Here is a 27,856-nt window from a genome sequence, read left to right as displayed (position 1 = left end):
TGGTTAGCCAAGGGCTCCCAGCAGGTGGGAGATCCCCTTGGTGTGACAGGGGGCACCCCCACTTGAGCCTAAGCAAAACACAGATAAGCATATTGAACAAGCAAAAACAGGAAGGGCTATTCGGCTTTGAAGGAAGGAGTTTTTGTTCACTTGTTCAACATTCGCTGCTGATCAAATGGTTCCTGAGCAAACACTGCATTAGGCTGAGAATCAGCCCTAAGAGAATCCGCTGCCCTCCTGTCCTCTCAGCAGAAATGGTCCACTGGGCACAGTTTGGGGGAACAAGCTGGGCTTTGTCCAAATGCCTCTCCCCAAAACCCTGCAGAAGAAAGTGCCTCTCAAGGGAATGAGCTGCATCAAAACCTCCTCTGTGTTTGGTGACCAAGTCTGAATGGAGACAGATTTTTAATGTAGAGTCTAAGGATATAGAGCCTGCTGCCTTCATAAATTTGGAAACATCAGATCATCTGCAAGAAATTTCTTTTCCTGGGAAATAAAATCCCATGGGAAGAATTTTCTAAAAGCTGAAAGCTAAGAAATACCTTGGAGCATAATCCTGAGAGAGGGAGCCATCTGCAGAAGGTGACTTGTGTCTGCTCTTCAGCTGAACACAGGTGTCTGTCAGGCTTGGAGAGGCATGGCAGTGGCTGGACTCACCTCACCATCATGTGACATCGTTGTCAAAACAGGTCAAGCTCACCTCTGAAGAAGAGTCAGTGTGGGACAGACATACCAAGCATGTCTGAGCCCCCACGCAAGGACTCTTCTAGCATTTCAGTTACTAAGATTGATACTAAAACTAATGAAGAATTTACTTTTTCTTCACACCGGTGACTCCTAGGTGAATTTTTTATTGTGCTTTATATACACGAACTCATTTATTTCTCAATGCAACCAGGTGACATAGGTACTATCATGACCCCAAGTTACAGTGAAGACACCATAGCAGAGAGGTTAGTGACTTGCCCGACGTCACCCAGCTAGAGAGGGGTAGACCTGGGGCTGACATCCTGGTAACCTAATTTCAGTTTAACCAGATACTCGTGTATTAAAACACAAGTAGGTTTATGATTTGGTTAACAGAAACCCAAAATGACAGTTCAATCAGCAGAGGAGCCGGTATCAAACACAAACCTTATCTTGAGGCAGCCGCTTAACCATGTAAGTCAGTCAAATGTTCTGGTCTTGTCATGTCGTTAGAAAAACACTAGATGTCCCCAAATTTGGAGGATATTTTTGGAGTTGGCTTAAACACAGGCTGGGTGGCACCAGAAAATGTGTCTGGGAAGCGGGAAGAACCTGGAAGTCAGGTCGGGTTGGCTGTGGGGATCCGCGCCCCGCATTTCCCCGCAACGCGCTGAAAGGCTAGGGCGAGGCAAGGGTGCCCACACCTGCTGCAGGTGCGCCAGAGGACACCCGCGTCTGTTGGCCCGCACCCAGGTCCAGGGCCGTCTTGCCTCGGGGCTCCACACCTCGCACAGGTGTCCCGTGTCCTTGTACGGGCGTAAGAGTGACCTGGGGGTTTCACGGATCTCATTAATAAAACGAGAATGGAAATTCCGGTGGCCAAAAAGTCTATGATTTGGGGTTATTACTTTTTTAATTGCAAAATCGATTTTTGAAAAAACAGAAGGTGAGTGTAAAAAGCCCTCTCGTCGACCAGAGAAATCATGTGTTGGTAGAGACCACGCGGAATAAAGGCGCAGAGAAAGCGCGCACAGGTGGGGACGGCCGGGCGCTGGAGACAGGTGCGCGCAGAGCGCTGCCGGATCGACTCCGCGCCCCGCCCCGTTTTGGGGCCCCGCCCACCAAGGCCCCGCCCCGTCGCAGGCCCCGCCTCGCCCCAGGACCTGGTTACCCCCTGCGCCCGCGCTTCCGGTTCCGGGTCCTTGCGGGGTCGCGGGGCTTTTAAACCGCGGCTGGGAGGGCGGCGGAGCTCGAAGCCGGCTCCTCCGGCAGCGGGCGGGGCGGCGTCGCTTTCGTCCCCCGTAGCCCGGAGACCTGGCCCGTCAGCTCGACGCGCACGCCGCTGGCCGGCGAACTTCCGCAGGGGACCCGCCGCCCCGACCGCTGGGCCGGGGAAGGAAGCCTGCGGGCCTGCGGCCGAACGTGCTGGCCGGGCGGGGGCGCTCCCTGCGGGCGCGGAGGCCGTCCTGGCGCACCTGCCCGCGCTCGGGCCCCTCGGCGCCGCCCGGTTCTCAGGAAGTGCGGCCCTCCCGACGGACACACCGCTGCCCGACCGGGTGCTCGTTGGAAGCCGCGCCCGGGAACTCCGCAGGCCTCCCAGGCTCCGCCGGCCCAGGACGCCTTCTGCCTGGACAGGCCGCCCGAGCATCCGTTAGTTTCGCACACCAGCCGGTTAACTCGAGGAGTAAATCCTGTGACGTCGCAGTTGTGCCCTTCGCCTGCCCCTGTCCGTTCTGTGACATGGCCACCGGCTCCTTGGGCGGCCCCGTGTCACGTGGGAGAGCCCCGGAGGGAGCAGTTCCCCCGTGAGCGTCTATGAGACGCGTCGGGGACCGGGACACTGCGTCTCGCCAATTTTGTGTGGCCGATTTGTCTGCTGTCTCCCCCGCCATGCCCTCGATCTCCACTCATTCCATGGGGCAGCCCCGCGGCGCCCGCACAGTGGTGTCCTGTGCCCTCGCTGGCCACCCCTCTCTGCTCCTGGGCCCACGCTGCTGCCAGCTCCTCTACCCCAGTGCTGCGTCTGCCCGAGAGGACCGAGCCGTTTACCGCCGCCAGCCACCTCTCAGCGTTTCCTGCTCTCCAAATGAGGCCATCCTCTCTAAGCAGACTGGCCCCACTTCTCTCAGAAGCCCGCGGTGCCAAGGCGTGCAGAGGTGGGACCATGCTGCCGGGGCGGAGCATCTGCAGCCTGGCTGGCTTTGGAGGTGCATGCTGGCGAAGCGCCGTCTCAGCATTTAAGGGAGAAGAGCTGCTTCGAGCTTTATGTTGCTGAGGATCAGCGTGTGACTGGAGTGAGCCCTCAGCCGAGTGTGTGGCCAACACGCAGACGGTGGGAGAACAGGGCAGGTAATGTCCTCTGCTAGCAGCACACGGTTTCTGTCTGCAGGTGTTCACTTACCACCTGCCGTGGGTGGGCGCTGCCCCCCTGACCGGAGACACAGCTCAAGTGCAGCAAAGTGCCCCTCTCGGTGCCGGGTTTGGCGGAGGGCAGTACACACACCCCAGTGCAGTCAGTGGTGCTAAGTTCCAGAGAAGTCTGGCTGGGTGGACAGGTGTTGTTTGGATGAGATGGTGGGGAAGCCCCTGGGTTGGGGGATGTCTGGGCAGGGGCCTGTGTGCGTGCTAGCTGCGCAGGTTGTCTGGCAGGGAAGCGTTCTGGATGGAGAGGACACTGAATCCTCCTGGCTTGTTCACGGAATAGCACGGGGCAGGGCTGGCAGGAGTGCTGTGAGCCTGGGGTGAGGGTGGACAGCAGGGTTAGAGCGGTGGCCAGCATCCTGGGCATGGAGCCCGGCGGGCCTGGGGCGTGAGCCGAAGGCTGGCACATCTGACTCACGTTCTGAGGACATTGTCCCTGCTGGTCCTTTCATTGCTAAGAGACCACACCTCAGGGGGCCAAGGGTGGGAGCGTCACGCTGGTTCAGGCCCGGACCAGACTGGCAGCACGGTTGGATGTGGGGGGTTCTGAACATAGCGCCTTCGAGGCCTGCTGAGTTCCTTGGTGCTGTCTTCCAGCGTGCATGGCCAGGTGGGACACGTACACCGGGGTTGGGCCCGCAGTGTCTCCAGCAGCTGAGCATTCTAGACTCACTGCCCTGCTGCTCGCATGATCGCAGGGGAGGGCTCGGAGCGCCCTGTGTGCCAGTGCCCCCAGGAGCAGGCCTGGCTGACAGGGTTTGCTCCTGTGCCTACAGTTGCCACCCCACCACAAGTCTCTCTCCCAAATTCTAATTACCTTCAAGTACATTTTTGATAACATTAGGAGGACAGCGTAAGCCTGCCTTGTTAATGCACACGCAGTGTGTGCAAGTGTCCGGCTGACGAGGTCTCATGTTTCTCACTGAAGCATGGTCATGAATATTTGAAATTTGTATGTTTTTGGAAAGCTGGCAGATTTTAGTTGTAAGTTACATCATCATCTTGCTTGTGTCTCCATTCTTAAGAAAGTTTTCACTCTTTTACTTGAAGCATGACATGCAGAGGACACACACGCATACACAGCACACACAGGAAACTGCCCGAGCTCAGTGCATTCTGCGAACTGAGCAGACCTGTGTGGCCGGCCCCCAGAATGTTCTTGGTCCCCAGAAGCCCCGCACCCCCACCCCCACCCCCAGGACCCCCTGCAGTCCAGGCCCAAGGGTAGCCACTCTCAGCTGAGGAAGGAGCGCAAATGATGGCTTATTCTGAAAACCTTAATAGTGCTTGATTGGTGGAATCCTGTGATGCTCTGGCCTGGAGTGGGTCCCCCGGTGTTCAGGGTGTTCATAAGTAAAAGGCAAATTCAGAAACGGATCATGCACCCTGGACGTGGTTTTGCAGGTTGCTTGGTCAGGGCTTTTCTTCTTCAGTGACTGTGCCTGAGAAAGAGACAGAGTGGCGTGTAGACTGACGTTGACAGCATCAGTTCTGGAGCTTTCTAGCTCTCAAATTGGAATACTCTTCTAATATTCCATTTAATTCCCGCAGGGTCTCTGGACTTGTCTGGGTTCCCCACCAGAGGCACTTCTGAAGTAGTGGCGGACACTCTCCAAGCAGGTAAGGGCTGGACGTCATTCTGTGCACTTTCACGTTCATATACGTAGTTTCCAGTGGGCAGTACCTGGTGGCTGAGGTGGATGGGGTGGTGTCAGTGGCGTTTACTGAAAAATCTGGGAGAGCATCAGATATCTAGTTAGCATTTCCCAAAGTCTGTGTGCTCTAAAACAGTGGTTCCCTGGGATATTAATTGACATACTGGGGATGGGAGAGGTTTTTTAATTCAGTGTATTTGGGGAAAAAAGACAATTAAGGAGACAAGATTATTTGCATAGCTTTTCCATCTTTATATACGGTAGTGTTACTTAAAACCTAGCATTTCCCAATCATTTTGGTGTTACAGTTTTGTTATAATTGTGGTTAAATACACATAATATAAAATTTACCATCCTAGCCATTTTAGTGTACAGTTAAGGAGCATTAAATACATTCACACTATTGTGCATCTGTCCCCAGAACTTTTCACCTGTACTCGGGGAAACAACCCCCATTCCCCTCTCCCCAAGCCCCTGCACCCACCTGCCTACCTCTCTGTGTCTGTGTGGGTCTAACTACACTAGGACCTCACCTAAGTGGAATCCTACAGGATATGTCCTTCTGTGGCTGCCCGATTCCCCATAGCATGATGTGCTCCAGGTTCATCCATGTTAAGGCTGAAAAATATCCACCCTTGTGCATACCGCATTTTGCTTGTCCTAAGTGCCCCTCAGGTTGCTCCACTCTTTGGCTCTTGTGAATAATACTACTGCGAATGCAGGTACCTCTTCCAAACTCCTCCCCATCATTTCTGATCTTTGTGTCATTCGGGGGCTAGTGTGGAAAGCAGAAGCCTCTTGACTGTTTTAGGCGTCAGGAGACTTGTGGTAATGAGCAGTCATTGGAAGGGCTGGCTACGGGGTCTCCAGGTGGGTGACTGCAGACCTCACCTGTGCATCCGGGAGGCCGCCCCTAATGCTGGGTCTGGGGGTCAGGATACCACAACCACCTTGGCAGCAGCCTGGTGCCAGGATATTGAGATGCTGTTGAAGGGGCTCCTTTCTCCTTGGAGTTCCTTTGCGTGTTGGTCTAAAGTCCACCCCTCTTCCACTCCTTGGATCAGCTCATCTGCTCCTGGTTCAGCTTTCTGCATCGCGTTCTGCCACCACTGCCGTGGTGCGTGCAGCTCAGAGGAGGGGCTGGGCCTGTGCTCCCTCCTGCCCCAACCTCTAGCTGCCAGCCAGACTTGTCTCCCGCTGCCACTGGGACCTCCTGTCATCACCCACTATGAGCACAGTGCCCTCCAAAAAGGGAGGTAATGGGATTAAAGCACCCCCAATTGCTGGAACAATTGGGAGCCTCCTTGAAAATTGGTATTCTTGGATTGCCAAATGTTGGAAAATCTACCTTCTTGAGTGTATTAGCCAATGGGCTTCAGCAGAAAACCTCCCGTTCTGCACTGTGGATCCTAATGAGGGCAGAGTACCATGCCAGGTAAAAGTTCAATTTTCTGTGCTGGCACTGCAAAATTCCTGCCTTAACTGCAGTGTATACTGCTGCCCTGGTGAGGGGCTCGCAGTGGGCAAGGGCTGGGAGATGCCATTTCATCTCCTCTTAGTGCCTGTGGTGGAATCTCATTTAACACATGCTTTTGAAGGTGACGGTATCATGCATGCTGAGGGAAGTGTAGATCCTTTTCAAGATGCAGAAATAATACATAAAGAGCTTCAGCTTAAAGACAAGGAAATGATGGGGCTCGTTACAGATACACTAGCAAAAGTGACTGTGAGGGGAGGAGGTGAAAAACTAGAACCTGAGCAGGACAGACGTGCAAAGTCTAATCCCGGGCTGCGGAGCACAAGAGACCTGCTGCTTCTGTCTTAACTAGAGTGACAAGGAGATTGAAGTGTTTGGAGTGAACGCATCTTGCTGACTTCAAAACCAATGGTCTACTTGTTTAACCTCCCTGAAAAAGACCATGTCAGAAAGTGAAAGAGCGGTGGCCAAGCATGACCTGGCACCTTGTCATTCTGCTTAGTGAAGGGCCTTGGAACTCGGGTTGCAAGAATTGAGCGCTGCAGAGAGACGTAAGTGTCTGGAGGCGAACGTGACACAGCGCTTTGCCAAAGGTCAGTAAGGTTGGGTTTGCAGCCCTCCAACCAGCACGCCTTTACCGCAGGCCCAGATGAACTGCACGCACGGACCAGGAGAGAGACAGATGCTCCTCGCCTGCAAGGGAGGGTCATGGATTTTGATGAAGGGTTTGTTACGGCCAAAGTGATGAAATACGCAGATTTTAAAGAGGAAGGTTCTGAAAATGCGGTCAAGGCGCTGGGAAGCACAGACAACAAGGCAGAGATTATATTGTTGGAGATGGTGACGTCGGCACCTTGAATACACCTCGGCAACTGAAGAAGAAATAAATTTTATTTCTGAGGTAAACATACAACTTCCAAAAGGCAGATGACTTTTTTTTTTAAGTGAAATTTCTGAAAACTGAAGGGACACGTCAAGTTGGGCTCATGGGAATCTTCTATAAACAGAATTCTTTTTACGTGTTTTAAAATTAAAAAAATAGTGCACCTCCAGTGAGAAGCAAGTTCCCTAAATGTGAACAGCTTTGCTTTTCACGTGATGAAGACCCTTCTCCAAAGCGTCCCAAGCTCTTCGGGAGCCGTAGTACTCTCCTGATGCCTCAGGAATGTCCATCATGGATGCCAAGCCGGACACGTTTGACAGGACAGCACGGCTGGCTCCTTATTGAGCCTGCAGATAATGTGTGTTTTACAGTTCTCCGGATGTCTACACTCGAGAAAACATTTGACCAAAAAAAAAATGATTTTCTTTTCTGCGTCAACTGAGTGATGAGTGATGGGCCTCCTTAGGCCGGGCCAGCCGCACACTCTGGCATAAGCCCGTCGATCTGCTGTGCGATCCTTTTCTTCACCTTGTTGAATTCCATTTGCTAAACGTTCATTAAGAACTTTCACGTCTGTGCTCATGAGGTGGATCGGTGTAGTGTTTCCGGGATGTCTTTATCTGGTTTTGGTTTCTGGGTGATGCTCGCCTCACAGAATGAGTTGGGCGTGTCGCTGTCAGTTTTCTGGAGGTGATTGTGTAGAATGGGCACCAATTTTTAAAAATGTAAAAACCTTCCTTAGCTGCCCAGGATATGCAAACACAGACCTCACTCTAGGTTGTCCGTCCCTTGTCTCAAGGCAGAAGCTGGCTCATCGCGACCGACCTTTAGTTAAGCAGAGTGTGTCAGTCCCCATGAAAGGGGCGCAGTTTGGGGGCTCATGTCATGACCTTCTGACTCTGCAACTTCAGGCTGCCAGTCACTTGTGGGAAAGCCGTTTAGGAAGCGCTTCGTGGATCCTTTCTTAAGGCACAGATAATGCTTTTCACAGAAGTGCACGTCGCCTGGGGATGATCCCTTGGCCATCCAGGGACAGGAAGGCCTAACAAACGGGCCACCATGTTTCTCAAGCTGGGGTGTTCTCTGAGCTCTGGGGTTTCTCCACAAACATTTCGTACTTTGGCATTTACATTTCGGTGATCTAAGAAAGACCCTATTTGGTCATATAGGCGCCATATAGACTTAAGCCACTCTGCTGGGGTCCCAGCCTGGCTGGGCCTCACCTGCCGGGGGTGTGACCCTGGGTACCTTTGTCCCCCTCTGCCTTTCTCTACAGAGAAGGAGGTTCGTGCCTGTTAACAGCACCCTGTTCATAGTGCTCAGTCACAAATTTCAGTCCTTGTCGCTGCTCCTGTTGGCTGGGTGACCGTTTTGTGTCGATAATGCCACATCATTCCAGTGACCACACTGTCCATGAACACGCTGGCGTCGAGCCGTAGACTTTGATCGTCACGGGCTTACGCTGTAAGCGGTGCCCGCAGACCTGGAAACACCTGCAGCAGCTGACTGGGGAGCAGCGAGGAGGAATCGGGTCCTCAGGAACACATGACCGGAAGACCGCACAGAGGCTGGCAGGTGACATCACCTGCGTGTCACATACACGTTTACTTGGATTAGTTGGTTTTGTGATTTGGTATTTAGCCTATAAATTAGTTGTGGTTAAGAGTTATGTAAGAGGAATTAATACCTGGATTTATGTTATGTAGGTTATATGCAGAGTAATTAAAGTCACCACTAGGAATTCATGAGAATTTTTTCCTTAAAAGGTGTCCAAATCTTTTCAAGTTTGAGGAAACTGGCAGAAGTTACATGTGCATTTATGAGTTTTGAGGTGGGGCATGTTTTCCCTGCCCATGTCCACTGTTGAAGCAGGGTGCCCAACTCCTTTGTCACCAGGAACGATGATGCAGTGGGTGGCGCTGCCAGGCCTCCAGGGTCTGTGGCTGCGAGGAAGACAAGGTGGCCATGCCCGTCCATGGCATCCTGTTCTCATGTGGAGGCCCCTTGATGCCCTTGCGTTTTCAGACAAGGGGTGCTCTGCTCGGGGCCCCCCTGGCCCCTGCTCCAGTGAAGCTGACGGGTGCAGCAGGCCTTTGGCCTGTGGCTTTTGCAAGGAAGAGCAGCCTCCTAGCAATTAAAAAAGACTTTTAAATGAAATTATATGAAATACTCAATATTTTCTTTAAAAAGCTAACCTGTGATCTCTAAGTGAGATTCTCATTTCCAGAAGCAAGAAGTCGTTGGGTTTTGGTTTGAGTGTGATTTGTTCTGAAGAGACCAGCAGGGTTTATGCAGAAAGAACGCAGACTTTGGGGTTAAGTCCGGCTGGGTTCTGGACTGCGGCTCTGCCAGTCACCAGCTCTGCGACTCTTGGCACGAGCTCTGTCTGGAATGCAGGTGGGGTGGCCACCCTGCTGCTCACTGACAGAGCTTCTTCAGTGCCTCTGTCCTGGGGCCTGCTTGCCATGCTGCCCTGTGGCCATCCCCTCACTCCGCCAGCTCTATGCAGGCGGACTGGCAGGGACCAACCTTGCCCCACGTACGCCGTCCCTCCAGCGTCTGGATGGAGCCCGTGCTGGAGAGCTCAGCAAACAGTTAGCTCGCCTCTCTGCTGCCTGAGAGGCCTCTGCCTCTTAGCCATCCATTTGGGAATGATTTGGAATTTTTTCTATATTAATGACCAATTTCTGTGTGATTGGTTACCCATGCCTTGTGGTGGCCACTTCAGTTAGGACAGCGAATTCTCCTTTTAGGGTCCACTCCAGTGTGTGGTCTTGGGAGAACTAACTTTGAAGAAATGGCAGTGTCAGCACCAGTGAGAGTGTAGCCGGGTGAGTCTCTCCACTTCTCCTGGGCGTGACTGCCACCCCAGAAAGTCCTTGACCATTCACACCTGAGCCTGAAGTCACACCTGCATTCTGGCCCAGCCAACTGCACCTTTGGGTGGTGACGCTGGGAAGGTGTAATCAGAGGTGGAGTGGGTGCGCTGGTCAGCATTTCTCCTAAGGCTGGACCCGAAGCAGCGGGCAGCCAGCACCCAGGAAGGGAGGGTGTGTCCCCAGGGCGGGGCATGGGGGTCCTGTGATGCAGCCTTACTGAAGGCATTCCCGTGGGTGCTGGGGAAGGGTTTCTGAGGCGGAGAGCCTGCAAGGGGGCACTGAGCAGGGACAGAGCAGGAAACATGGAGTAGATAATGTGAGCCTCACAGTGTGAGCTGTGCATCATGTGTGTGTATGTGCACACTCAATGTGAAAAAAGTATGTGCATGCACACAGTGTAAAATGTGTGTGTACACATGCAGTGTCAAACATGTTATATATCTGTACACATGTAAATTTACATGTGAAATGTGTATACACGGATGTGTATGTACACGCAGTATGGAATGTTAAATATACATGCGTGTACACACAATGTGAAGGGTTACATGCACACATGTATTGGCAGGGTTTTCTCTGCACGGCAGGACTGTAAATGATAGAGCTTTGCCTTCATGCTGTCTGTGTTTTCAGTGGTTCTGTCACACCAGGAACCCAGCCAGTTATTTGAGTACAGTGAGCAGAAGCCAGGTAATAGGAGTCCTGTACTTGTAGGAAGGGAAGGTCTGAGTTACATTGGAAAGCTCTTTAGCAAACCATAGGACTGAGAAAGAACAGCATCGTTTTTTCCCTAAAGGATAGCACAGCAGGGCATCGTCAGATTGCCAGGGTCAAGGGGTTTTCAGGCCATGTGTAGTGGGAGCTGGTTGGAGGCCCCCCGGGGTCAGGCAGCAGCTTTTCTGTTTATATTTATTAGGCTTCCACTTCTGCTCTGGATGGGCTTAAAAATCACTGTCTAGGAGAAGTTTCCTATTAACCTTTTATCCAAATGATGGCCTTTCCGTAAGGGAACTGCCAGCCCTCACTTCATAGTGCCCACATGACTTCGGCATTCTTACGTCTGACATTGGCCCACATTTGTCATCAGATGGCTCTTAAATTGCTTCTGGAATCCCGTTTCAGAAGCTTTTACATATTTTCTGCACTCTGGGTTTGTCCCATGTGGTGGGAGACTTGTGATGTCCATCCCCAGGAGCTCCTGCTGCATGGCCACTCTGGGGGCTAGAGCTGTGACTCAGCTGTCGTCTAGCTCTGTCCCTGCTGCGCCCAGAGGTCACACAACTCTGCTTGAGAAGCACCGACGGTGGATCCGCCAGCCGTAACCCCTCTGTGCTCTCTCTCTTTTCCATTTGCCATGCTTAGTTTTACGTGTACTTGGTTTTCTTGGGTATTTGTAGTTTTGCAATTGAACTGACTTCTGTAGCATGGAAATCGTGTCCTACCTGGATGTGGCCTTCTGAGAAGACACAGATACTGTTGCAGTCAGCATGACATTTCCAAGAGGGGCTTTGTCAGCTTGGACCTCGGCTGGCACTGCACAAAAACTGTGATCAGACGCTGTGGGCCGCTGCCCCCACCCTGGCCAGTGTTAACTGTCAAAGTAAAACATCGTCCTGCAGGTTCTCGTGTGATCTGGCCGTGCTCTATTCAGAGCGCAGGCAGGAAGGGCAGTTCTAGAACAGTAGGTGCTCAATAAATGCTGGTCTTAATTTTTTAGAAGATAATTTCAAATTTTTCTGGCAAGAACCAAGTCTTCTATACTTTAATGATTGAGATTCTTTCAGTTCAATAATATGTACGGAGCTGTCCTGGAGATGATTTTCCTTTACCTTGGTCATTATTTCAGAGATTCCTGTGCTCCTTTAGTCATGACGTAGAACCTTGTATTGCATCCCAGTGTGCCATGGTGCAGGACTGAGACTGTCCTGGAGAATGGGGTGTCATGGGTTCCCCTGATCACAGGTTACTCCACAGGTAGTTCACTTCTAATCATTCGCATTTTCAGGTCTTGTCTGACAACGACGTCCCTGGTGCATGGTTCTCAAGGTGTCTTTCCTAGGGTACTCAGAACCCCTGGGCCATCTCTGGCCGGGGACTGTGCTCTCCCTGGCCTCCCAGACCTCAGCTGGGTGCCACCGGGAGGTCTTATCAAAAGCTCTTAAGACACTTTCTCAGAACCCTTAAAGGCTGATGAAATTCTCAGGAAGCACCTTGGATATCCTGACTTTCAACGGTAATGTTTCCTCTCAATTTACAGTCAGAGCAGGGGTATGTCCTTTTCACTGCATGCGTGTTGGCTTCAGCGTCTGCATTGTTTGTATGAGTGGCCGTTTGCATTGTATGCATTTTAGATGCAGCCCAAAAGATGCCCCGTTAGGGTCAGACGAGAGTCTTGAGAAATGTCTTTCAGCTCTCAAGTATGTCACATGACAGATATGCCCAAATTCCCAGGGTCTGGTGAGTATCACGTGTCCTTGAAGAAAGGAGGGGATGGGAGGTGGACTGTTTGGGGGGCAGGAGGACACGGGAGGGGCAGTAGTGCTCGGTGGGGGCTCAGCACGTCAGGCAAGCTGGTGGCCCTCTGTCAGCGGCCCTCTCGGTGCCAACCCCGGAGGTACGTGGCCTCTCCACACCACCCAGCAGAAGAAGAATATGGGCTCCAGGTGAGGTCATGGTTTTCTCCGTAAATCTTTGCAGGCACATCCTGCAAAGGGAAGAGCAGCTCCTCCGGGCCTCCGGGTGGCTGCCATCGCGGAGCAGCCCTGCTGGAGCTGGCCAGCCGGGGACCTGCAGCCCCGAGTGGTTGCGGCCTCTGTGGTAAAGACCGGACCATACTGTGGCCCAAGCCCAGGCCCTGCTGAGAGCTGGCAGCCTGAACGAGTGGACACTGTCCTCACTGAGACTAAGGGGGCCTCTCGAGACCGAGTGGGTTGCGGCGCTCGTATAATGGCCTGGTTCAGGGGGGCATCAGAGCCAGGAGACAGGCTGGGGTTGCTTCTCTGTTTCCAGCTCAGGCTGGGCACCCTCGTGGTCAGGTTTCCTTGGCAGGGGCCCTTGGAGGAACGCAGGGCAGGAGGTGGACCCGGTAAGCTGCCCACTGCTGCTGCCTCAGCTCTGAGCGTCGGGTCCTGGGTGCACAGAGCTGCAGGCAAGGCTGGGGTGTTAGACTCAGTGTGTGCGGGACACAGGCTGCAGGTTCCTCAGGCCTTTGGGGGGCACTTAACAGCAGTATTTAAAAAAAAACAATTTTCTTGAAGAATCTGAGTTTGTGCGCAATAATATTGTACATCAACATTCCTAAGAAATAGGGTGAAATATCCATAAGTAATAAAAAACATTTGTCATTCTTGCCTGGATATAATGTTCTCTATGGGTCTCAATGAGGAAATGAACAGATAGCTGTTTCCCGGAAGGGGCAGGACAGCATCGCAGAAACAGGCGTCTTTTCCCTGTAGCCTCCTGGTCCTGGTGGGAAGGTTCCCCGCGATAGGCCCTTGCAAACTGGCAGGTCTGCTGTGAACCAGGTTATCTTTTCAAAATTATACGGCAAACCTATTGGACATGTTTTTATGTATATGAGAATGATCGCGTGTATTTTTCAAACCCTACTTTAAAAAGACGTTTTTAAGCCTAGATACTAAGATCGGCCTTGTGCCGAAAGCCCGAGCATTCCTGTGTTCACCGCCCGAGGCCATTTGAAGGGCCTGATTTCCCCGGATGTATGGCGGGGCCTCCTTGCTCATCCAGTTCAGAGGCGTCATGTCTGTGATTCGGATTCGTATGGGTGGCGTGGAGACACATCTCAGTCAGCCCTGCCCTTGGCGCTGGGGACCGATGACAACGCGGGGAAAAGGAGCAGGTCCGTGCCAAGAGTGGGCTTGAGGCAACCAGAAACTCTGTTGCGCCGCCCCGCCCCCTGGCCTGGCGCCACCCCGCCCCTGGCCTGGCCCCGCCCCCGGCCTGGCGCCACCACGCCCCCTGGCCTGGCTCACCACGCCCCCTAGCCTGGCCACGCCCCCGGCCTGGCCCACCTGGTCTGGCCCCGCCCCTGGCCTGGCTCACCACGCCCCCTAGCCTGGCCACGCCCCCTGGCCTGGCCCCGCCCCGGCCCTCTTTCCTTTTCCTGAGTTCTGCGGAGAAACATGTATACCCTGGAGTGCAGGCGGCGGGTTGTGTGTTCGTGACCCCTGACAACGGGGCATGAATGTGGGGTCCTGGCCTGCATTTCAAGAGGCCGGAGATGGCCTGGCCGAGGCCACTCTGTCCCCTGCGGGTACCGGCTGTGCTGGGACAGAGCCGCGTGTCCGCGCACGGTCCGCTGGTCCGCGCGGACGGCGCAGGGGAGAAGGGCGCAGCCGGCACCTCGCCGCACTCCCTGAAACGCGCAGAGGCCGAAGGGCGCCTGTTCAGGTGAGCTGTTGGCTCCGTAAGAGACAGTCACTGGGACGTGGGTTTTATTATGATACAAAAACACAAGTTCCCACCAAGACACAACTAAAAAAATAACACATTTTCCCAAGGTTACATTACCGAAAGCTAATAATATCGTTCGAATATACCCATTAATACTGCTTGAAGAAGCATTACATTACATTAAAAACACGGGTGGTATGTGATTTTTTTTAAGCATTAAAGTGCTTTAACCAATCAAAACAGAAGCAGAGTTGATGTGTGTAAAGTGCTGACCTGTTCTAAGGGACAAGTTACACCGTGTCCCCGATCTGTGCATGTTGGGGACCTGGGACAAAATGACTGCTTCCCAGCAACCCATCCCTGTTGGCGAATGTGTGGAAGCAGCCAAAACCCGATCCGGGGCAGTGTGGGGTGGGCGGGTGGTCCGCTGTGGGGTTCCTGGTGGTGGGGATGCCCGCTGCCCAGCATACAGCTTCCCTCCCACCCCTGCTGCTGGAAAAACCTTGCACCTTAAAGGCTGTTAATTTTTCTTGATTTTTGCATTTGAGAGCAAGTTTCAAACCAGTGGGGATTGTCACTCCTGCTGCGTGGTGGAGTTCCTCCCAACCCGGATGGTGTCTGTCCAGCTTGCTCGCAGCGTGTCCTGTGTCGTGGGGATGGAGAACAGGCCCGTCCCTCAGGTTCCCGCGGGTCTGGGTGGCTTTGTGCGGCCTGGGCCTGGGAGTGCCCACTGTGCGGGCTCTGGCCCTCTTTCCTCCCTGCATGTCCAGGGGCTCTCCCTGCCCTCTGCTCACATCATCTCACTAGGCCTTCCCAGGAACACAGGGTGGGACCCTTGTGGCAGTCCCTACCAGACTCACCCAGACAGGGAACGTGCCTAAGAAACAAAGCCACGTGCGACCCAGGACCTCACCTGCGTCTCAGCTGTGCTCATAGGCCCCAGGGAGTTTGGGGATGGGCTCTGCAGCCCCTGAGGTATCAGGGCACAACTGGGGCCTCTGGCACGTGGCCGCAGGAGCAAGTGCCAGACTGAGCCCAGCAGGCTGTGACACCTGAGCCATGGGACTTAGATCTTCTGTGCCAGTTTCCTGGTCTGTGAACCAGCAAGGATAGGGTACTTCCCTCGAGCCTCAGGAGTGTGATGTGAGGACACATGGGTGACGGCCACACTCAGCCCACATCGGCCCTGAGACTGCACCCAGGACTGCGGTGGTCCGGGTGTGGTGTGCATTGTGGGGAGCCTGCAGACCCCCCCGCCCCCGCCAGGAGCTGAGCACTTCTAGGCTGATTGGCAAAGCCTTCTGCCCACTGGAACGAGCCATAGGTTGGTCCCTAGGGAGCACAGGAGAGGTGGGGTGGGATGGTGGGTACACGTGTCTGCTGAGCACACACTGCTTCATCAAGCAGCCTGGGGACGGACACTCGCAGCTTTGCCAGATGGTCCTGGTCTGCACTGGCCTCAGGCTCTGGCTGGGCGCTGGGCTGCCAGGGGCTCCCCTGCTGACTGGTCTCTGGACCACCTAACTTGGGAACAGCCCTTCCTCTTCCAGTGCCCAGCCTGCTAAGAAACATGGAAATCTAAGAGAAAAATTGGCCCCTGACACCTGATATTCTCCCGCGTGGAGAGGCCTGGGCTTGACTCAGCTGAGTGGACCTGGTGTGATGCCTGCACTGCTCTGGCCCCATTGCCTGAAAAGATCCCTAGCTTTCTGCTTCCCAGGCACAGGCGTCCTGCGTGGTTTGTGGCAGCGAGAGCAGACCCACAAGGACATCAGGGCTGTCTGCACCTTCCCCTGGCCTGGGCCGCTGCTCCTGTGGTGACCTGAGTGAGCAGGGCCCTGCTGGAGGCAGAGGCCACCGTCCTGGCTATGATTGCAGAGTGCCAGCTCCCCAGCCGGGTCTCAGCTTGGGTCTCAGGATTCCCCGAGTCCTGCCTGCCTGGGCCCTGGGGTCTGCCTCATGGCCTTGGTTCACTGAGCTCCTGCTTCGTCTTGGGCAGAGCTCTAGGCCCCTTGGCCTCTGCAGCAAAGGCTCTGAAGCTTCCCGGCAGGTGGAAATGGCCCCATCCGGTATGGGCACAGGGGCTGTTCCCAGCCTGCCAACTCCAGCAGGCCTCATAAAGGCCAGGACCCCTCCCCCTGCCTCAGCACAAAGCCTGCCTCCTTGCCCCCAGGGGTGGCCACCTGGGAAGGGCTCTCCCAGAGGCCTGAGAAAGGTGCCCCCACCCCACTCCCAACATTCAGGCAGGGCAGAGCTGCCCCAACCCAGGAGCTTCCAGCAAAGGGCCGCCAGACAGCCACGGCTGTGGGGGGACTTGCCCTGCCCTTCCACGGCCCCATCTGGCACCTGGAAACACGTGACCTGCGCCCCCTGGTTTGCCCCTCCGTGTCTTTGCCCAGCTTGGTTATCTAGACCTGGGAAGCCGAATGTGGCCAGGTTGAACCCTGAAGAGAATATTATAAATGAAAGTTAAAAAAAAAAAAAAGCTGACCCACCGTGTAAAAAAGGGCAACATTTTATGAATATTGACAATTTCCAGTAGTCTAAGGAGCATGCTGTCCCTGGCTGTTCTGAGAGGCTTGCCCAGGACAGGTGACTGCTGCCAGCGGTGTCCACGTGGGTGTTGGCTTGTGGCAATTGGCCGGAAGACTCCTTGCCTCCTGGGGGGGACCGTGGCTGTGGCATTTCCTGCCCACATTCCCCAGTTCCAGTGAGGTGCTGATTTTCATGTGGGCAGGAAGTGGATGGTAGCTACAGCCGGGTTGAAACTAGTGGTCAAGTGTGCAAGGGACAGACTGACCCTCAAGTCCAGCAGAGGGACCCAGCCTTGGGCAGAAGTGTAGTCTGGAGCACTGACCCAAAAATAAGTGTGTTTCCGATACAGTCACCGAGCCGCTCACTGCTACCCAGAACCGAAAGACAGCGTAGAACTACTTTTTGGCAGTCCAGTGGCAGAGGCGGCCCTGTACTGAGAAAGATCTCACTTGGGTGCGGCAGAGTCCTCAAGGAGGATGAGGCAGGGAGGTGCTGGCCGCCCCAGGGCTCACCTGTGTGGCTAGGAGTCCCTGCGCCCTTTCCCCTGACCATGGGGGCTGCGGGCTGGCAGCACCTCCTGGGGCTGGACCTTGCCTTTCCCTGGGCACTGCCCAAAGGTCCTGCCTCCCGGGCAGCTTCTGACAGAAAGCAAGGCTCTGGGGGCTGCAGCCACAGGCTGTCCACGCTTGGCCTGGTGGGAGCCCCCTGTGCCCGCCTCAGTGGATCTCGCTCTCCGTGAACTCCTCTTTGATGGGCTGTTTTCGGGACTTGCAGTCTGGGAGGTCAAAGCCAAAGTCGGCCCACTCCTCAGGTCCTGAGCCCCCGCCAGGGCCTCCCCTGTTGGGGATGGTGATGGTGTGGCGCACGCGGAAGTGCACGGCCTCCATGACCCGCTGGCGCTGCAGCTCCCCCGAGCTGCCGATGGAGATGGTGGAGGCGTTGCTGCTGGAGCGGATGAAGTCCTGGCCCTGCTTCAGGTCCTGCAGGCCCCTCCAGATGGTCATGCGGTACTGGTCTGGGATCTTCAGGGCCCCGAGGTCCTGCAAGCGCAGCAGCCCCGCCGCCCGTGAGGGGTTCAGTCTGCGTCGCGGGTCCTGCCCTCTTTTCCGCCCACCAGGGACTCCCACCACCCCCTGAAACTTGACAGTGTGGGGGCAATAGAGCAGCTGGGAGGGGCCCGGGAGGAGGGGCAGTGCTGGGCACTGCTCCACGGAGTGGCCACACGGATTCTTGGGGGGCAGCCAGAGGTGGCAGGAGAGCTCAGAAGTGGAGTGTGTATGTGTGTGGGGGGGAAGGGGTGAGGTCACTCCTGGCCACAATCAGGGACAGCCAGAGCCCTTCCACAGCAGGTCCTGGAGGATGGCCATGTCAGGGCGGGGTTGCTGCCCTGCCACACCTAGCATGCTGGTGAGGCTGGTTAACATGCACCAAGCTAGCCCAGCGGGGTCCCTAGGGACAGGTGGGTAGGGGGCAGTAGCTGACACAGAGACACAGCCACCCTCTGAGTGTCCCCAGCTCTCTGACAAACCCTCATCTCTGGCCTGGGGCCCCGGGTTGGGGCTGAGCCGGTTGCTGGGGGAGCAGGGGCTGCAGGGGGTTCCGGGCCCTTGAGCTGCAGTGCCTCACCCCGCCCCCGCCAGATCTGGGACTGATGGCTGTGTCTTCTGGGCTCTTGAGGCTTGTGCTGCCCTTGGCTAATAGTGCAAAATGGCTCAAAGCAAACCCCAGGCTACAAGCAGATTAAGTCTCACAGCCACAGAGGGACTCACACTGGTATTGCTGAACCCAGAGGTGAGCATGGCTGTGTGGTCCTGATGCCCAGGACACTTCCAGTCCCACAAACCCAGAACCCAGGGTGCTCAGTGGCTGCATGTGTATAGCATGCAGTGTATCTCACCTTTTTTGAGCCTCAGTTTCTCCCCATGTAAATGGCACTGAACTAGACCAACTCTAAGACCCATCTGGCATTTGCCTTCCTATTCTTTCTGCCTTGGAAACTGCCTGTACTCCAGAGCCAAAGGCAGCCTGGCCACAATGTGTGAGAGAAAAACCCAGCGACCACTGGCTGCCCACTGCCTGCACCCCTGACTTTGCCCCGGATGTGCAAGAGTCAATGTCACAGGGCTCGATGTGACAATACAGCAGGGTCTCCCAGACCCCCCAGCTTCCCTCACACGGCAAGAGCGGGATGCCCCGGAAGAGAAGGCTCTGCCTCGGAAAGGGGTCCTTGGCGCCTGCGGGGGCAGTTACCTCTATCGTTAGGTTCTGCAGGTGGTAGATATTCTGTAACCCTTGGGAGGTGAAATACTCGATGCAGTTGGGACACCCCAATCCTGTTAAAAAACTGCAGAGAGAATTTGAGTGATAAAGTGGCATTAACTTAAAAGTCCCTGACTGGGGGGTGATCGGCCTCCTGAAGGTGACTCCTGGCTGCCCCTGCCCACCAGTGATCTCGGTGTTGGGACATGCTCACCCTGGGGCGCAGCCTCCAGGGAGCCCCTGGCTTTCTGTGCCCCTCCACCCCTGCCAGTGGCTCCTCCTGACGTTTTCTCTTCCTCTGTCAGTTCTCCAGGTGCAGAGTGGACACAGCACAAGGGCAGGTGGGGCAGCTGACCAGAAGCCATGAAAGGGGCTGAGCTTGGGTTAGTGGCAGGGCCTGGCAGTGACTCACGTACCTGACGAGGCTGGGGTCAGCATGGTAGGGGGGTGGTGGGGTGCAGTGCGACCCTGAGATCATGGACTGGGAGCTGTGGCCACCATTCATCTCACCGTTGGCTGGCAGGGTGTGGCTGTGACTGTTGAGTATCCCGGGGCCTGGGCAGGAGGCAGGGCAGGCCCTCAGAGCGAGCTGGTGCCGGCGTCCGGGGCTCCCACGACATGGGAAGCTCACAGGCACAGTCACCCTGGCATTGGGAATGGATGGGATCATCCAGGTCTGTGCCTCCTGCCCGTGGACAGAGCTGCTGAAGGGAGGCAGTCATCGCCAGTCTGCTTGCCAGCCCTTAGGTTCCCAGAAGTGTCTGAAGCCAGGCCTGCCCTTTGAGCCTTCCGCCCCAGCCACTCACCCATGGGCCCCAGGCTGGGCCCGGCTGCTGAGCTGTGTGGTGGAGGCTGGCCCACCAGCTGGTTGACCGAGGGCAGCTTGTTGACGCCCCCGTGCACTTTGTTCATGGGGTTGAGGACGGGCCCGTAGGTCGGAGGCTGCAGGTGGCTCCTGCCCAGAAAGTGACAGTTGGAGTTGGTGAGTGGGGTAGGCAGCTCTCCTCTCTGGGCACCTCCACGTGCCCCGTGCTGCAGGGACAGAGACCTGACCCTCCCTCTCCTGCCCCCCACCTGGTCTCTCTGCCGGGAAGCTGGCTAGACCAGCCTGCCCGCTGTCCAGCAGGACCCTCACAATGCCTGGGAGGGCAGTGGGGGCAGCTCACGCCCTGGTCTCGGGCTTGGTGGGTCGGCGGCATTGCTCTGACCACCCCTCTTTGCCTTCTGCTCAGCAGACTTTGGGAGCCCCCCTTGGTGGGCGAGGTGGAGTGACGGCCAACACAACCCCGGTCCAGAGGGGGGGATGCCAGGTGGCCCTGCTGCCTGTCCCCAACGGCGGGGCGGGGCCAGAGGGACTGCACTCACGACCTCTGCAGGAGCTGCTGCTGTCGGTAGGACTCCACCACCTGCTGTGGCACCAGGTCCATCAGCTCCAGGCTCTCCTTCACCTTCATCAGGATCTCAAAGTTCTCCCGGCCCCGCACCTGAGCACAGAGAGGCGAGCCCTTTGCCCAGGGCACGAGGTTGCCTCTGCCCCCAGCCCTCTGTGGGAGCCTCAGGGGACCTGGGCTTGCAGGGAGGCAGCTCCCCAGCACCCTGCAGGCCCCCCTTCTTTCCTCTTCCCAGGAGCAGGACTGAATGCATCCTGGTGGGTGGGCTCTGCCTGCCCGCCCCTCCCTCCCCAGCGCTCAGCATCCTGGGAACCTCCAGATACAGGGTGTTCGGGAGGGACTCATTCTTGAAGACATCAAAAAATGCCAAGCTCACATCATGGAGGCCAGTGCTGGCAAAGCCTGGGGTGATTTTATCCCTCGGCAGGTGCGGTCATGTCATGTGACAGCCATATGAACTCGGGTTCCAGGGTGTGGTCGCCAGACCTCAGGATCGCAGGTTCCTCACTCCTTTGACCCCGGTCCCACATTTGTGTCTACAGCCAGACTTCCTGCACTTGGGGCTGCAGCACTCAGGGTCGCCGCCTCAGCGCACCCACCTCCCTGTAGCCTGGTTCTGATTGTGAAGCCTGGGGTCTGAGCTCAGGGTGTGCCGGGCTGCTCCCGCCAGCCTCTGGCAGCTGCTGAGTCTCCTGCCTGGCTGTCCCCACCGGGGCCCTGCAGACGCAAGACACTCACATGCATGTAGTACATGTCCTCGTCACCGTGCCGCCTCTTCTTTACGCTGGCACCCAGGGCAGGGATGGCTGGGGGGCTCTGCTTGAAGGCTGGACAGTGAGGTGGGGAAGGCTTCATGAGTGGGTTGGGGAAGAGGGGCCACACACACATAAGCCAGCGGGACACTCGCCACCCAGTGTGGTTGCACATCAGGCCAGGTGCAGTGACCCACAGGGCTGGGCAAACCCGGGGCGGCTGCCCACTTTGGAGGAGTTGGATGGGTGTGGCCACATGGGTGTGGCCGGCCTGTCCCCTGGACCCAGGCTTGTGCTGTGCCCTGAGGCGTTTCACCTGAGCCCCCGAGGCCCCAGCCCAGGCCCCACGCACCGCGCTTGCTGGCCGCCCCATTCTTTGCGGCGCTCTCATTCAGGGCCTGCTGCTCCCGGTAGTGGTCCTCATCCGCTTTGCGGTCTCGGCCGGGACAGGCACAGATGCGGCCCTCAAAGGACCTGCGGCCCAGCACCTGCCCACTGGGGTGGGGTGGGGAGGCACAGCCAGAACCATGAGCGTTGGGGGCCCCTCCAGCCCTGCCCACCTTGGGCCCCACAGGACTGGTCTTGATGGCTGCGGGATTGGGGCTGGGTGCCAGCTGCCCTCCCAAGGTGAGCTCCAGCCTCAGCAGCACCTGCAGTGGGGGCAGGTCCCCCCCTCCTCAGGTTTGCCTTCTCCTCGCCCTGGGCCTCCCTGTCTCCATGCCCAGCCTCCCGTCCGCACTCCTTTGCCCCCACGTGCCCACAGACTCACTCCCGGGCCTCCAGGGTGATGATAATGAGGATGGGCCGCCGGTTCATGCCCCCCACACAGCTGCTGTTGCACATGAAGTTGTACAAGATGGTGGTGAATTCCGTCCCCACCTACAGGCAGGGGAGGCGGGGAGGGCTGCAGGGTCAGCATGCAGGCTCCAACCCATGGAGGGGCACTCCTGGGCCAGGAGGCACCCAGGAAGCACATGTCCTGCTCTGGGTAGGCGTGGCACAGTGGTGTGGGGCAGGAGGTTCCTGCTCTGTGGTCCCCTTCCGTCCACCCTCCACCCTCCATCTATCCATTCATGGGGGACCCTGAGTGCCACGCACCACGCTGGCCTGGGGAGGCCCACAGGCTGTGTGGTCTGCTTGCCCCAACCACCTCCCCGACCAGGCTGGGGGTCAAGTCCTGGGACTGGGTGTGGGCACATGCTCAGGTCTCTGTGGGCACAGCTGGGTTTTGCATGCCATGGGCTCCCTTAGGCAGAGGGGCACTGCCCTGGGGGAGGGAGGAACCCAACCTAGCACATGTGCACGTTTCAGGAGCTTGTGGAGCGCTGACACATGAACCCAGGACTCCTGCCCCCTGGGAGTCCCGGGATCACAGAATGAACAGTTGTCATGTTCTCCCTGGGTCCGGATATAAATAAAACCCAGGCCTTGGCTTGGGAAAACCTAACCTTTCACGAAACTGCTGGCCCATGGCAGCCACCAGGGGGCAGGAGAGCCCTGCTTTCCCGGATGGCTCCGGCAGGTGAGGGTGGGGCACAATGGGAGGGAGGATGAGGTGATCGCCCCAGCCAGGGCCCCCCGGTCCTGCTGACAGAGGGCTGCTCTTAGGGTACTGCAGGAGGGGGCCTGGAGGACCGGGTACGGTTCTGGGGGGTCTCGGGAGGATGGTCTGAGACCCAGGAAGAGGAAGGTGGGGACCTGCTGTTGCCCACCCACCCTGAACCCGGACCCTCTCCACCTCCCATCCCGGTGCCTCCTTCGCCCGCCCGTGGCCCCTCCACCCCCCACCTCCAGGCCCTGCACACACCATGCCAGACCGGCAGTGCAGGTGCCTAGAGGACCAGATGGGTAGGCGTGAGGGCGGTCATGACGGTGGGAAGGAGTTAAACGGCCCGAATCGCAGATGCTCAGGACAGATGGGTGGACCCTGAAGGGGCGGGGGCAATCTCTGATGGGGGCTTCACCCTCACCACTGACTGAGGGGCTCCCGGGCCTACCTGTGGGGGCTCGTAGGGCACCATGACGCTCTGCCTGCCAGTGACGGGGTCGTCCACGTACTGCGAGAGGTTGTTGCCCTCCACACGGATGAGGTGGCTGGCCGGGGCAGACTGTCCTGCCAGGAGGGGACTCTGCTTCAGGGGGTGCCCAGGCAGGGTCCAGTCGCACTGCAACCAGCAGGACCCCAGGGGCTGGCCCGCGGTCTCCCGGGTGGGGCCTGGGTGGCTGGCAGCCCTGTGCCACTGTCCCGTGGGCACCCACACCCAAGGCCCAGGCAGAGCCCAGAGAAGGTCTTTGTTAGGAGGTCTGGGTCAGCCTGCCTTTCCCAGCCGGGGCGCCCTGACTGCTGGGCACGGGAGGCTGGGGGTCCTCACCTTCGTTGAAGTCCCGCCCGAGCTCGTGGTTGGGGCAGCGCTTCACAACCTCGGTCACGTGTTCTGCCTTCTTGTAGACGGGCATGGCGCGCACAGCAGTGCCTGGGGGCGGCGGGGCGGACACCTTGATCTGGATGGGGCATGTCTTGGCGATTTGGCAGTAGAGCTTCTTCAGCAGCGGGGAGTACTGGAGGGGATGGGGAGGCGGCATGAGGGTGCTGTCCGAACTCCCCGCCCGTGGTGCCCCCAGGGGAGCCCGGCTGCATGGTCCCTAGCTCAGATGTCGGGCCCATGCACATGCCCCTCACGGGAGTGCCTCCCAGGGGCCATCCTTCACAGCGCCTCACCGTGTGCACCCCGCCAGCTGGCTGGTTAGGGTGCAGCGAGAGCAGCTGCTCCAGTGCCCCCTGTGGCCAGGCCCAGGGGCTTTACTACTGGATCTCACTGGCTGGGGAGGCAGTACCTTCCGTCCATTTTACAGATGAGGGCAGTGGAAGCCCGGAGAGCAGGATTGGGTGGGGCTTGGAGCCCGGCTTTCCTGCTGGGACCCTTGTACCCCAGACTGCAGTGGTTGAAGGGGGGAGTGTGCATCACACCTCAGTTTTTTAGAGCCCAGAGTTACGTTGTACTAGTATTTGTGCATAGGACTTACACACCTGCGAGCAGACCGGGTGCCCCTGAGCACTTGAGCGAGGAAGGAGCTCCCTAGGAGTCTGAGAGAGGTGCGGTCTGGGCCCGGGGGTGGGGTGGACCATGAAGCTCCAGGACCCCGCCCTGGGAACAAGCAGGTGATACCCTTTCTGGCTCTGCAGGGCCCTCCGGGGCCAGCACCCAGGTGCCTCTCATGACCCTTTCCCCCAGGGACACTGGGAAATGTTCCCAGTCTCAGACTGACGGGACACCTCCTGTCCCCAGCCTGCACCCTGAGCCCCACTACAAACCTCCAGGGACTTGGAGTTACCCTAGCTACAAAGCCCAAGAAAGTGCCCATCACACCTTGCCATGGTACAGCCAGGGATGCTAGGCCAGAGACGGGGAAGTTGGCAGGACCAGAGAAGGAGTAGGTCTCAGCCCACCTACTAAGGAAGCTGGGGGCCTGGACAGAGCCCCCCACCCCCAGCCATGAATATAAGGCCTCCTCTCTGTCCATCCAGGAGCATAAGGACCTTCAGGGCCTCGTACCCTTGGCAACTCCAAGTATGGGAAACAAGGGGGAGACCCTGGGAAATGGGGCTGAGTCCCAGCCCACGGGGCGGGGACCCCCAGCACTCTCAGCCCCTGGGCCCCATGCAGTGTGAATCTCTTCTGAGGAGTGGTGGGGATCCTCTCCTGAAACCCAGCCAGGAATGCCAGCCCATCCCTGGAGTGGGGCCCAAGGGAGCTCGGGAGACAAGTGGGCTTACTCTCTAGGGTGTCCTCCGGGGATTGGGACCCTGCTCAATTTCCCTTCAGTGCCCTCATGGAGGGGATTTGGGTAGGACTGAGGCACTGCTCAGAAAAGCAGCAACCCCCTCAGAGGGAGCACCCCCAACTGCGCAGACGCGTGTCTTGGCCTGAGAGCAGGCTCGGGTCGCGAGGGGGGCAGTAGGTCCTGCTTCTCAGGGCGACCGCTGACCTCCAATGTCCCCATCAGTGTAAATGCCACCTCTTTACTCCCAAAGCACTGATTTGGAGGATAAGCTGGGTGCCCTGCCCCAAGCGCTGTGCCCTAGGCAGCAGCCTGGCCCAATGCAAACACTAGGTGCCAGTTTAGTGCCCAGCTGCCCGTCCACCCACAAGCAAGCCTTCAGACCCGGTGCCTGGACTCGGAGACATGAGTTAGTCTCAGGCAGGGCGCTGTCTGCCAGCATCCTGGGGAGGCTCCTCCAGGGGGCTCAGTGTGACGGCAGCCGCTGGGGTGCGGGACTTCCTGGTGGAGGAGGGCCCGCAGGGAATGGTGAGCCTTGGTTGGGCTGCAGGGACATGAGCACAACTAGAGACCCGGGGCAGAGCAAGACTCAGAGGGCCATTCGCTCAACGAGCTTTTGTTGAGGACCGATTATTTTCCAAGTCCCCAGGTCACTAGAAAATGAGCTGAGAGTGTCCCTTCAACCCCCCAAAAACCTAGACTCATGGGAGCTCAGCCTGAGAGCCACACAACCCAGTGCTGACCCTTCTCAGCCAGTGACCTGAAGGACCAGGCCCTTCTGCAGCAGCTGGTCGGTTCCTGAGGGTGTCCCTTTGCTCTGCAGGGTCAGCGTGGACCCCAGGCATGGCTGCAAAGGTGTCCAGGGAGGGAGGTGAACTGGGGAGGGGGCACGCAGAGGACCCTCAGAGAGGGGCCCACGTGGGTGGGGGCGGACAGAGGAGAACGGCCTTTGTCTGGCCACCGGGTCCCAGTTCTGGCCCTGGCATTCGGTAGCTGGGATGCCTGAAACCCTGAGACAGGCCTCGCTCAGCTGGGGGCTGGTGATTTACTGCATTTAACACCGTTGAACCTGGGCGCCAGGATGCGCCACTGTGCCATTGCCATCTCCAGGTGAGATGGTTCTGGGCCCCACCTGAGCAGGGCGGCTGTCCAAAGACCGAGGCAGGGTGGGGAGAGGGGCTGAATGTACCTCCAGGGGTGTGCTGGCCCTGATAGCCCCTCCCTCCAGGTCTGAACAGTGGGGCTGGGCTTCAAAGCCCCCACCCAACTGACAACCTTTCCCTTGGGCCTGCCCACCACAGCCCCCCAGCTGCCTCCTGGGGAGCCGCTTCCCTGGGCCACCACAGCTCCACACCCCCATTTCTCAGATTGGGCAGACTGAGGTATAGTACTTGGGGCAGCACCTGGCTGAGCCTGGGCAGGGATGGTGTGTGAGCCCCACCTAGAAGCCCTGTGGCCCCAGCAGGGTAGAGACACTCCAGAGGGTGCTCACTGTGTCTGGACTCCTGGCCCAGGTCCTGTGGAAAAGTCAAGACACAGGACTTAGAGGATGGGGATGTGTTGGCCAGGGCACCTGCCCAGAGGAGGAGCTGCCAGGAGCTGTCCCTGGTACCGGTGCAGATGCAGCTTGCATACCCCTCCAGGAGTTGGGCTGGTCCTCACCCGGGAAAATGGTGAGGGGGCGCCGGGCCCAGGGAGGAGAGGCGAGAGCACCGCCCCCTCCCTGACTCTCTCAGCATCCTCGGCAAGGTCACCACAGGCTTTGGGCCTGGCCCAGCTCCCTCCAAGGGTGTCCCCACCCCGGTGCTGCCCCTGGCTGGATGCCCATGTGGTTCCTGGGCACTCATACCCATCAGCCTCCAAGGGGTTGGGCTCACAGATGCCCAGCCTGGCCTGAGTCAGACAGTGTTAAGGAGAGATGCCTGATGCACCCCACACTGGCAGCACCTGGCAGGACACAGGCAGACATGGTGCCCCAGGGATGGAGGGGGGCCTGGAATGGCCAAAGCCAGGTTGGAGATGGGTGAGACCTGTAGGCAAAGGAGTCCAGAAAACCAAAGGCCTTCCTGGGAGAGCCAGGCCCAGTCCAGGAGGGCCTGAGCCCTCACCTCCAGCAGTCCCCCCCCTCCTCCCAGAGCCAGGGCCGTGGCTGGCAGGGGGCAGGGAGGCTGCCAGGTGGATTCCCAGGTCCAGTCTAGTCTATAGAAAAGGTCACGTGGAGATGCCTCCCCCCTCCCTCCTGCCTCTCCATCCCTAGAACCGCTAGATGGATGTGTTTCAACAGATTCTGAGCTGATAAAATCTTATTTATCTTCGGCTGTTGACACGGAGCCGTCCAGACTTGCCCGCTCTGGGATGCGTATGTTCCTTCGTGCTTGCAGGAAAGGGTTTGCCCAGACACTGGTGTGTACCCATCCCTGCCCGCCCCCACCTGGCTTCTCTCCTCGGACGCCCCCTGCCCCCCACCTCCCCAGTCCGCGATGGGCCCGGCCTGGCAGGGAGCCCCGGGCTGGTGCGGGGGCGGCGGGTGAGAGGGTGGCGGCACAGTGGCTGTTAATTTTTTCGCACCCGCTCCCCAGCAGCTGGGTGCCTGGCATGGGCAGGTTCGGGCAGGAGGCGAGTGGAGAGGTGATAATAACTTGTCTGTCATTTTCCAGGGACGTGCAGCATCTTGCAAACCGCAAATACCGTTAACCAGCCTGGGTGGATCTGTTACAACAGATT

At 57.4% G+C, this 27,856-nt stretch overlaps 1 protein-coding gene and 1 pseudogene across 5 annotated transcripts in view; one reads left to right on the top strand and one right to left on the bottom strand.

Annotated features, from left to right (window-relative positions):
- The first annotated feature begins 1,122 nt into the window (after positions 1-1,122).
- LOC140848795 (obg-like ATPase 1 pseudogene) lies at positions 1,123-10,405 on the top strand (annotated as a pseudogene).
- Positions 10,406-16,914: 6,509 nt separating this feature from the next.
- TP73 (tumor protein p73) overlaps positions 16,915-27,856 on the bottom strand; it is a 58,058-nt gene continuing 47,116 nt past the window's right edge. For 4 of the 5 annotated variants that reach the window (XM_036999794.2, XM_036999797.2, XM_036999800.2 and 1 more), the window contains 10 exons: positions 23,725-23,911; positions 23,350-23,465; positions 22,122-22,231; positions 21,705-21,847; positions 21,339-21,427; positions 20,575-20,693; positions 20,016-20,164; positions 19,626-19,764; positions 19,201-19,294; positions 16,915-17,990 (listed from right to left, as the gene is read on the bottom strand). In XM_036999794.2, the coding sequence (XP_036855689.1) occupies positions 17,667-17,990; positions 19,201-19,294; positions 19,626-19,764; positions 20,016-20,164; positions 20,575-20,693; positions 21,339-21,427; positions 21,705-21,847; positions 22,122-22,231; positions 23,350-23,465; positions 23,725-23,911 (1,470 nt within the window). In that variant the 3' untranslated portion in view covers positions 16,915-17,666. The remainder of the gene's footprint in view (positions 17,991-19,200; positions 19,295-19,625; positions 19,765-20,015; positions 20,165-20,574; positions 20,694-21,338; positions 21,428-21,704; positions 21,848-22,121; positions 22,232-23,349; positions 23,466-23,724; positions 23,912-27,856) is intronic. The other variant, XM_036999795.2, reaches the window with a different exon arrangement.

This window comes from Manis javanica, chromosome 4, assembly GCF_040802235.1.
Source record: "Manis javanica isolate MJ-LG chromosome 4, MJ_LKY, whole genome shotgun sequence".
In the NCBI taxonomy this organism is placed as follows: domain Eukaryota; kingdom Metazoa; phylum Chordata; class Mammalia; order Pholidota; family Manidae; genus Manis; species Manis javanica.
Note: the sequence above shows the minus strand (reverse complement) of the source record. Positions and strands in the feature narration are given on the sequence as shown.